Source organism: Vigna angularis, chromosome 10 (assembly GCF_016808095.1).
Source record: "Vigna angularis cultivar LongXiaoDou No.4 chromosome 10, ASM1680809v1, whole genome shotgun sequence".
Lineage (NCBI taxonomy): Eukaryota > Viridiplantae > Streptophyta > Magnoliopsida > Fabales > Fabaceae > Vigna > Vigna angularis.
In genome coordinates this window covers 28,405,771-28,416,145 of record NC_068979.1, presented here as the reverse complement: position 1 = coordinate 28,416,145, position 10,375 = coordinate 28,405,771, and the positions used below count along the sequence as shown (strand labels likewise).

At 34.9% G+C, this 10,375-nt stretch overlaps 2 protein-coding genes across 2 annotated transcripts; both read left to right on the top strand.

Annotated features, from left to right (window-relative positions):
• The first annotated feature begins 445 nt into the window (after positions 1 to 445).
• On the top strand, positions 446 to 2,359 carry LOC108334640 (uncharacterized). The gene has a single exon (XM_017570538.2). It carries the CDS (start codon positions 1,010 to 1,012, stop codon positions 2,183 to 2,185), a length of 1,176 nt encoding a protein of 391 aa, XP_017426027.1. The 5' UTR covers positions 446 to 1,009; the 3' UTR covers positions 2,186 to 2,359.
• Positions 2,360 to 7,796: 5,437 nt separating this feature from the next.
• Positions 7,797 to 9,544, top strand: LOC108335200 (uncharacterized). The gene is made up of 2 exons (XM_017571161.2): positions 7,797 to 8,214; positions 8,362 to 9,544. The coding sequence occupies exons 1-2, from the start codon at positions 7,895 to 7,897 to the stop codon at positions 9,233 to 9,235; spliced, it is 1,194 nt and encodes a 397-aa protein (XP_017426650.1). The 5' UTR covers positions 7,797 to 7,894; the 3' UTR covers positions 9,236 to 9,544.
• Positions 9,545 to 10,375: the final 831 nt, after the last annotated feature.

Sequence of the window (10,375 nt, the reverse complement as noted above, 5' to 3'; positions counted from 1 at the left end):
TTTTTAAATGAATTGGAGGAAAGAAAATAGAAGGTGATACAGCAGTTGTGAATGTTAATGAGAGTGAGAGAGACCTGCAAGGTAGAACTGTCGGTGGGACACGTGGTTATGATCGACGAGGAAGGAACATATATTTGTGAGAGACTATGGTTTGGGTAGAAATGAATAGAAAAGAATAGAATAGAATAAATAGAAGGAATGATGGTAGGGAGCAAAAAAGAGAGTGGACAAATGAATATGCGTGCCACACTCATGTTACTATGAAGGGTTGCTTTCTGAAACCACTAATCCAAGGGGACACATGCAAAGTGGGTATTGGGGGTAGGATTTATTGTCAAACCTCTATGCCAATGGCATGAAAAAGTCAAGTGAAGAGAGGAACTCCTTGGGAAAATGCTGTTGACAGTTCATATGAAAGATTGATGGGTTTCAAGACCCGATGATTCCAATACACTTTTTTTTTAAATTTGGTTAGAGAGGGGTGTGTGTGAGGGAGAGTGTTTGAAGTGGCACTTCAAAGTGTGTACGGTGGGAAATGCAGACATAGTGTTTGATATGCTCACTCAAACAAACAAGCATACACACATATTTATCACCATTTGCAATGCATGCAAGTGTAGCAAGTGATGAAAAGAGTTTGTTCACTTGTTCACTCAATTTTGCTGTTTCAGTCTCTTCCCTACATAATAATGCCTGCAGGAGCTAGTGCTTTATTTTTTCTTTTCTTTTCTTGCATCACCCTTTTTCTCTTCCATCCTATCACTGTTTTTCCTGCAAAGAAAACGTAAAGGAAACGCCTCTGTGCTTCCTCTCTCTCTCTCTCTCTCTCACTCTAAACATCACCCTTTATTCATTCACATTCAAATTATCTACTTTTTACTCATAGCTTCAAAGGGGAAGCTGCTTCTACAAGCCAAGTATTTGGTCCCTTCTCTTGTTTTTCTCTTTCTTTCATAGAGCTTAGCTCCTTGCCATTTTTCACTTTATTTTTGAGGCTCCATCTGAAGCCATGAAGGAGAGGAACAAAGGTGTGGAAGCTTACGCCAATGACATGGATTGCTACTACTACTCCACCTCTGAACTCCCATGTAAGAAACACCCTTCTTCTTCTTCTGTTGGTATATGCGCTTATTGTCTCAAGGACCGTTTGGTTAAGCTTGTGTGTTCTGACTGTGGAGAGCAAAGGCTTTCTTCTTGTTCTTGCTCTGATGAGATGACCTCCCACCGAAATTCGTGCACTGTTGAGGTGGGAAGCGTTGGAAGGGTATCTTTTCTCATTGAGAATGAGAAGCATGAGACTCCGGTTCTTCAGCATTTGAATCCCAACAAGGCCAAAGATAAGGAGGAGGAGGTTGTGGTGTTGAGGAGGAGCAGCAGCAGCTGTGTTGAGATCAAGAGGCATGGTGGGTTTTGGAGAATTGGGAAGTTGTTTAGGAAGAAAAAGGAGAAGGATTGTGGGAGAAGTGTTGTTGGGTTTGATGATAGGAACGAGATGTGGATGGTGGATCAAGGGGGTGTGTCTAGGTCCAGGTCACTATGCAGCTTCAGAGGGGGAGGGCTATTTGGATCTGAGGATGGTGGGGATTCAGTGCTGTCAGGTGCCAGAAGCTCAATTTCTGCAGCAAGGAGTTCTGGGGTTAATGGGGGTTTGATGTTGGAATCTGGGAGAAGAAGTGGATACAGTGAAGCTGAGCCAAGAAGAAGTGGTTTTGATGGGGAGAGGAGGGATTTCTTGTTTGATTATGAAAGTGGCAATGATCTCAGTCTCAAGGGTGGTGGGAAGAAGATGGATGGCGATGCAGGGTTCTATGGGGCAAATAGGCGTGTGTTTTCACTGAGGGAGAGTGATTTCAAAGGCATGGATGAGTCTAGCTTTATTGACTTGAAGCTTGATTACTCAGCAGAATCCAAGCATGAGTTTTCTGCTGCAAAGATGAGCAACCTTGGTGATGCCTTCTCTTCTTTTAGAGGTGGCAATTTCATGGCACATGATGGGGGAGGTTCTTATGGGGGCATGGTAGGGGATGGAGTTTTAACCAATGGAGGGTCATGTAGAATCACTGTGAATGACAGAGGAATCAAAAGGGGAAGGAAAAGCATGAAGGGTTGGAGGTGGATTTTCAGATACCATTCAAATTGGGGAAGCTCAAGGAAAAGAGATGAACATTTTATGTTCAAAGCCTGATATAGTAAGTAGCATCATCAAATACATATGAAAAGAAAAGACATCTTCCTGGTAGCTTCATAAGGGTAGTCTTAGTCTCTGGTTTAAATTGTCTGTAGTTTGGTCATTAGCCATTATCTTTCATGTGTACTAATGTTTTTTCAGTAAATGAGGAAACTTCATACTTCTTGTGAAGGTCGTTGCTAAAGGAAAGTTCCTGGCAACATTACTAATAGTCCTTAATTGTAAAAGAAAGAGCTAAAAACCAATCCTGGTCACAAAATTTTCAATGGAGAAAAGTATGCAGTAGGGTAACGTAATAGATATATGATAGCACTCTCTACAACCTAAGTGGTTGCCAAATTTGACACTTGAGCTGTTGCTATCACATATCCATATGATGTATATCTCCAATGCATTTATTTAACCAACCCTTCACAGTGAGACCCATTACTGTGGCAACAACTTATCTTTAAAGGTAACTGATCTGCATTATTGAAAGAAAGGGCCAGGAAACTCAGATGTGGGGATTCTCTTTTGACTCCTTGTTGCAACTTTACTAATCTTTTGTATAAACACAAACAACTATTTGAATTATTTACTTGATTTTTGATATTATGTTTCTCTTCAATTTTCAAAATACATTAATATTAATATATTTTAAAACATTTACTTAATAGCCAGTTGTTTTATAGTTATGGCATTGTTAGAAATTATTCATCATGAGAGGTAAATACTAATGTCCTTTTAAATCTTCAATTCACATAGCATAATTAATATATAGATATTTTATGTAGTTCAGATTCTCAACAACTTTAGTAAAATACACAAACTAAACTAAGACAGTAGCTAATTAACATTATGTGATATGAACTTAGTAATATGTACACATTTTAAAACAAGTATTTTTGTACGATTTCTTGCAATTCAAAACATTTTAAAGCTCAGTGTGTTTCTAGACAAATTAAAAATAGATCAATTAAAACTAATTACCACTAGCCATATTTTAAATTTTTGTCGGATTTATTAAAAACATATTCTTAATAATTTATTAAAAAAAATTAAAGAATAAATATGTTTTTTGTCTTGAAGTATTACGAAAAATTAAAAATTGTCCATGCTCAAAAATAATTTAGTCTTTGATTGTTTTCGTTGCATTTAGGGTTTTCTTTCCACAGATGGATGTGTTTGTTTTCATTCAATGGAAGTTAACTTGTATGTGTAGTTTGTTATTTTCGTTTAATGTGTAATTAACTATATTGGTGAATTTTTTCTTGTTTGTATTATTTTTTTATATAAAAAACAAGAAAGAGGATGAAGTGTAACATCCCAAAAATACAACAATAAACTATATAAAAGAATAATTACATTTAATAGAATATCAGTTCAGTCTTACACTAAAGAGAGCATGCGATTTTTGTCGAACGATCATTTCCGAAAGAGTTTCAATTTAACTAAACAGAAGTACAAAGCCGACCGAACGGTTTACAAAAGGAATTATCGAACGGTCATTTCTTACAAAAGGGAAGGTAATCGAACGACTACCTTACACTAACTAAACTATACTACTAACTGAACGTCCTACGGTTCGGCTTTTACTTCAACGTCGACGAGGTTCTCTTCCTCCAAATTTCCTTCTTCCAGCGCATCTTCCAACAGCGCGTCCGCTTCTGCTCACATCCACACGAATGATCATTGCAACGACAAGACGGATGTACAAAACAAGACACAACAGAGAATACAGGGTAAGCTTATGTAATTTAATTTTATACATCAACATACATTTCAAACAATCTAACAAACAAGGTACATTTCATCAAATATATCATACAAAACCTATTACTAGACTGACTGTCCGGACTGTATGAAATCTGTGTAGCTACAGGCGTTCGTGCACCCGGGTGATGTAGTAACTGGGATGCCCTCAACAGTTGCCACCCGAGGTTAATCCTATCTGTCCAAAGTACCCCTAAGGACTAGGACCTCCTACCGTTCCCACACATGACCTACTCTCCTCTACGTGAAGACGAGTACCCACGGAACATCAGGATGAACAGCCAGCTTAGCATACCCACAGTCATACTTTACCAATTCCAATATTCATACATGAGTCGTTCCTCCCCGGAACGCTCGTCCATAAACCACAACATTTCTATATCACATTTTCTTCATCTTTCACTAATACCTATCTCATTTAATCACCTCGTACAAAGATTCATGAGGATTACAAATAACGAACGTTCAACCCGAACTTAAAACTGGGCCGAACACATAGAGCGAGACCGAGAGACCTTCAAATTTGAGAATGGATTAAGACCAAGGGTTGACATCGGGTTTTAAGAAAGATAGCGAGCACAATAAAATATTCCAAGAAACGAATGGAACGAACGTCGATTTCAACGCTGAGCCAGTTAGAGGAACCGACTCTTGAGAACTCTATCTGAACATCAAAAGACCAGACCAAGAACGAGGACTCCAGAGTGAAACCAATGAATAAGAATATTTCAAGGCACGAAAAATAATACTTAGAATTGTCTTATAGGAAGAAACCGAACGCTTGTGAATACTTAGTTTAGTTGAGTTTAGTATCAAGAATCCAAGTGACAGTCAAAGACTAGACACTATAGTGAGCGAACCCTAGAGGGCTTGAACGAACGCTCATATAAAGAAATTTAGCTTAAGGAGATCGAAAGAGTGCCAGGTGTGAGACCAAACACTTGCTTAGGATGAACACTTGGTATAAGACCAAGTGCTACTAACGGATATAAAAGAAGATGGATAATTATGCCAAGATACTATTGAAGTATTATTTAAGAATACTAAAATATTTCATAGCAGGATATCAAGACGGAACTATGCTTGGCCGAACGCTCAAGCACATAAGTTCGAAGTGTAGACGCTCGTCCTCCACTAGGATTCTTCCCAAATGAAAGAATCCACTTCTAACCAAATTCACTATCAAACCGAACGGTTAAGGACCGTTCAGTAACGAACGTTACTTTCTTAGGGAAATTTCTTATCAGAATTAATATTATTCAAATTCAGTTCTTAACATATAGTTTCACATCTTTATACATCCATACCATAATCAATGTTTCATATCTCATGCCACCAAATCATGGAATTTTCATACATTTCATGCATCATAACATAGCACAGTCATTTTTCATATCAAATCAAGTCAACGAACGTTCATGCAACACATAGTCATATAAATTAAATTAATAAGCTTCCTTTACCTCTAACGTGAACGAGCGTACTAAAAATATGGATGCGGTTTGTCTGACTAAAATTCCTTCTACCCTCAAAGCTCAACCAACTCTTCAAACTAAAACAGATAACAGAAAACCAGAATTGGTTCAGGCAAGAAGACAGCATGCAACCAGAACTTGAGTTGCATGTATTAGAGAACGAACGGCTAAGAGGCGAGGAAACTTACCAGTTCAGAACTCGAAACTGTTCGGTTCAGAATGAAGCTTAGGACGCCGGAAACGCTTCTACAGTTCCTGAATGATGATCGGAGGAGAGAAATGGTGAGATTTCTTAGAGAGAATGTAGAAGATGTAGTGAGAAGGAGGATCAAATGAAAAGTTCAGAGTTTTGAAAAAGAAGGGTGCATGCAGAGAGAGTGGGACGAATTTTCAGAAAAAAAACACAGTTTTGCTTCCCACGTTAAAACGAACGTCCGCTCTTCTGCTGACACCTGCCTTTCACTATCTGATTTCCAAATCTCGACGCTTGACACATGGCGTCCGTTCAGAGGGGTTTTTGGATGCCTTTTTAATGAGGTCTGACACGAAGATTTATATGTCAATTCGTCATATTAAAAACTTGTTATCAATAATTTATTACAAAATTAATGTAAACTCGTTTTGTATTAAGAATTGAAATTCTTAAGAAAAGTGTGTTATCAACACTCCTTTAACTACAAAATCATAAATGAAAAAGGCGTGAATTATTATTACCTGTGTAGAAATTTATTAATTTAACATTACAAAATTACTATTATCACTTAAAATCATATAATCAGTTAACTATTATAAAATTACTATAATTATAAACATTAACTTTTAAAATATACACATTTCTATTTTATTAGAAAAAAGTATAACAATTCACTATTCAAATTTACCAACATATACTCATATTATAAAATTTAGCAATATATAATGACAACTATTATAAAATTTAACAATTAATTAAATTATTTATAAAATAGTCATTATAAATTTTAACCATTATCAAATTCATTTTTATCATCAATAGCATTACAAATTAAATAATCATCTCAATTTTAATAATAACTTATACATTTTTCAAATTCTGGGAATTAATTAAATCTCATTATATTATAATATAATTATGGACTACCATAATTGAAAACTTCTGACCTTTATTATCATTATTTATTTATTAAAACTTCCTATTTTCATTTTTTTATCAACATCCCCAATTTTGTTACACTGTTATTTATTTATTTTTAGACATGTTTTAAATTTTCAGCTTATTAAAAGTAACCCATCTTCACCCATATTCTAAAATTATTTCAATTTTTAAAATCTGTTCTAACTTTACCATAAAAATTCTAAAGGTAAATTTTAATTGATAAAAATTACCCATTGATCACTTTAAAAGGATACCGATTAAAAAATTGGTTACCCATAATCGATTCTCCAAAGTGTTAGAAAAAATGAAACTTCTTAAATTCTTTCTCAACTGGATTTTGAACGTGAATAATAATTTGAGTTATTTAAGTAAATAACATGATGAGGTATTCATTATTGAATTTAATTTTTATTTTTCTAATGTATTGAAAAAATAAAAGTCACGGGTTTCATAAGCAAGAGAATTTCAAGTGGTATTTGCTAAACCAAACCAAAGTCCTTGTCTTTTTACATATACTATCAACCATAGTTCTAAACAGAACACAGAAGATCCTGGTTTATTAATTATTAAAAAAGTTGACTAGGAATTGAAAGACAGCATGATTCGACCAAACAACTAAATCCGACAAAACATACCTAACATTGGCAATTTTTTTAACAGCTTTTCTAATCTTAGGATATAATTTTTTAAAAATTTTATTCTACCATTTTGAATATTTTTATTTTGCTTTTTAAAAGTAAATTAATGGAACATTTTCAGTTAAATTTATTATCTTTAACCATGTTATTAATATAATATATTACATTAGTTATTTCTATCATGCATGCCTTTTATCAATAATCCAGTGTGATAGAATACACAATATTTGTTGGTAATCTGAGAAAAAGAATCATTAAATTAAATCACTTATCTTTTTTTTTTTTTTTTGAAAACATGGTCCAATCTCTTCAAACTTGACATCTCAGCAGTCTACACCAATCCCCAAATCCTCCCTTTGCATCCTTTTAGGCAGAAACTTCCGAACAGCCAAAGCCAACAAGACTGACCAAAATGGACCCTTTCACGCCCCTACCCAGCAGGATAATTTATTGTCCAGTGGGTCCCACATCTTCAAAATCCCATTTGCCAAAAGAAAAAAAAAGTATTTTTCTTCAGCAACTTGGTCAATGGAACACGTTTACTAAATTTGTTCATTGACCATATCAAAATGAAACTTCATCTCATACATATAAATAAGTAGATCTGTACATCCTTTAATTTCCACATTGAACAAGCTGTTCTTGGAAGGAAGAAAGAAACAGAGAATAATTGAGAAGAGAAGCAAGATTAGAGATAGAGAAGAGAATGTATGTGACTAGGCCTTTATCTCTGTTTAAGAAGTCTTCAGATGCTCTGTCATTGCCTCCACCAGAAGGTCCCAATTCTGGGATTTTGGTGATCCAAGATGAAGAGATGGAGCCAACCTCTTGTTTTGGGTTAGGAGAATTTCATGAGCTGAAGGAGTTGCCTTTCCCTCAAAATTTAAACCTTGAGTTGTTCTATAGATCAGGTATTTCACTCAATAGAACCACTCATTACCACCATGTCGCCTTCATCCCAGTTCCCAACCAGCCTCTGTCTTCCAACAAATACTATGTCATAAATCTAAATGGGAAGAAAAGAGGGTAAGCCTAAGCTTTCATTTCAATAAGCAAGTTAGATTTTCCTTGATGAGGGTGATTCCATTCTAATGCAAATTTGAGGATTAATCTTCTTGATATGTCTTATGTTAAGGATTATACTGATGTAATAATTTGCATTTGGTTGTGCAGGGAAGCGTATATTAACTCAAAGGAGGAGGATTTGGACACATTCTGTTTCTACAATGCTGTAACTGATGTACCTCTGCATCAAATAGATGTGAATGACACATACCAGGAGTTTGAGATATATCCTAGGAGAAGTAAAGTTACTTTCAGGAGTGGTTTTTCAGCTAAATCTGTTGCCCCAGATGGATACCCTCCAAGATTTTTGAGCAGAAGGTGGAAAGTGAGTGCTTCAAGTGGTTCAAGTGATTCAAGTCTAAGCGAAGCATTAGGGGTGAATGAGGCCCTCCGTGCCAGCAAGCCAGAATTCAAATTCTCCTTAGGAAAAAAGAGTTCAGACAGCGTTGCTGTGGGAAAATGGTACTGCCCCTTCATGTTTATCAAGGAACGAACTCACAGAACATTGAAGGAAGAAATGAGAAAGTCAATGTTTTATGAAATGACACTGGAGCAGAAATGGGAGAAAATATTTTCATGCAAGAACCAGAATGAAGTGGAAAAGACTGTAGTTGTGAATGCTGTGGTTCAAAAGGAAGTGGTTGTAATTGGTGGCTGGGAAGCTGTGATCGATGAAATGGATATTGCTGAAGGTTTTAGGTGGTTCCATAGTTTGAACAATGTGGGAGAAAAGAGAAGTGTGGGATTGAACAGTGCAGTGGTTGAGAGAATGAAGTGGGAGCAGGAAAGAGCAGGGTGGAATGGAGGAAAAGAGAAGGAAATTAGAGTGAAGAAAGTGGAAGAATTGAAGGGGACTAATAAGTGGAAGGAATTTGGTTGTTATGTGTTGGTAGAGACTTTTGTACTAAAAGCATTGGATGGAACCACATTACTCACCTATTCTTTCAAACACCATGATGAACTTAGGAGTAAATGGGAATGAAAACTTCTGTTATTGGTTTCATTTCAAACAGCATGCCAAACTCACCCATATCTGAGTAGAATGACTGCTCTTGTATGCTGTCAATTTTTGTGAGATTTTGTTCACTAAGTTTGTTCATTCTTTAGTTTCACTGTAATCATTTCGATATTGCTTACAGATTGTAAGGATAAACCATAATATTTTCTCCATATACTCGATCATCTATTGAATCATGTGCTTCCTAGAGTTATATCTATATTGGACAATGAGCCTCAACCATATGTACAGTCAAAAACTTGAAAAACGGAATACAAGGCGGTTCTTCCTGCATCCCCATTTTCTCTTCCTACACCCCTAAAATCCTATATTCCAATTTTACCCTTATAAAATTTATACTAGAGAATGAAAAGTTAATCTTATATTCATTAATGTCTAATTATTTTTTATATAAATTATAAAATAAAGGTTGCATTTAAATTTTAATTTAAATCCATTTATCTCTAATGATAATGTATATATAATTAAGATAGCATTACTTTTAATATAATAGTGAAAGTATGTAAGACCCATAGAAAAAAATAAAAGTAATTTATATATGTTGTGATTTTGAATAATTATTTATGGTGTGAAAAATGTATAATGAAAGTTGTTGGACCCAAATTAATTGTGATAAGATGTTTTATTTCATTTTGTTCCATAATTAATAAAAAATTTATTGTTATATGATACTAATATGATATTAAAGTATCGAGTATATGATTTTAATATTTTATTTTAGTCTATTGTATAACTAGGGTATATATATATATCAATATTTTATTAAGTTAGAATATACATCTAGTATATGAGTTGTCTATAGTAGAAATACTCATTATTTTGGCTAATGAAAATGTAGCATCTTACTTTTCTCTCTTCCATAATGAGACCTTATATTCTTTTCCCCACACACCTATAATTCATTTTTTTCCACCTAGCAACTTTGAAATTTTGACTCCACTCCAAACTTCTGCCCAATGAAACAAAATAGGACAAACCTACAAAAGTTGAAGTGATATTGTGGGAAACATTAAGCATAGATTAAGGGAGAGTGGTCTCTTTGTGGTAGGAACCATCCAACACTAAGGTTGCTGGTTTTCAAGGATAAAAATACATTGGTTCTTT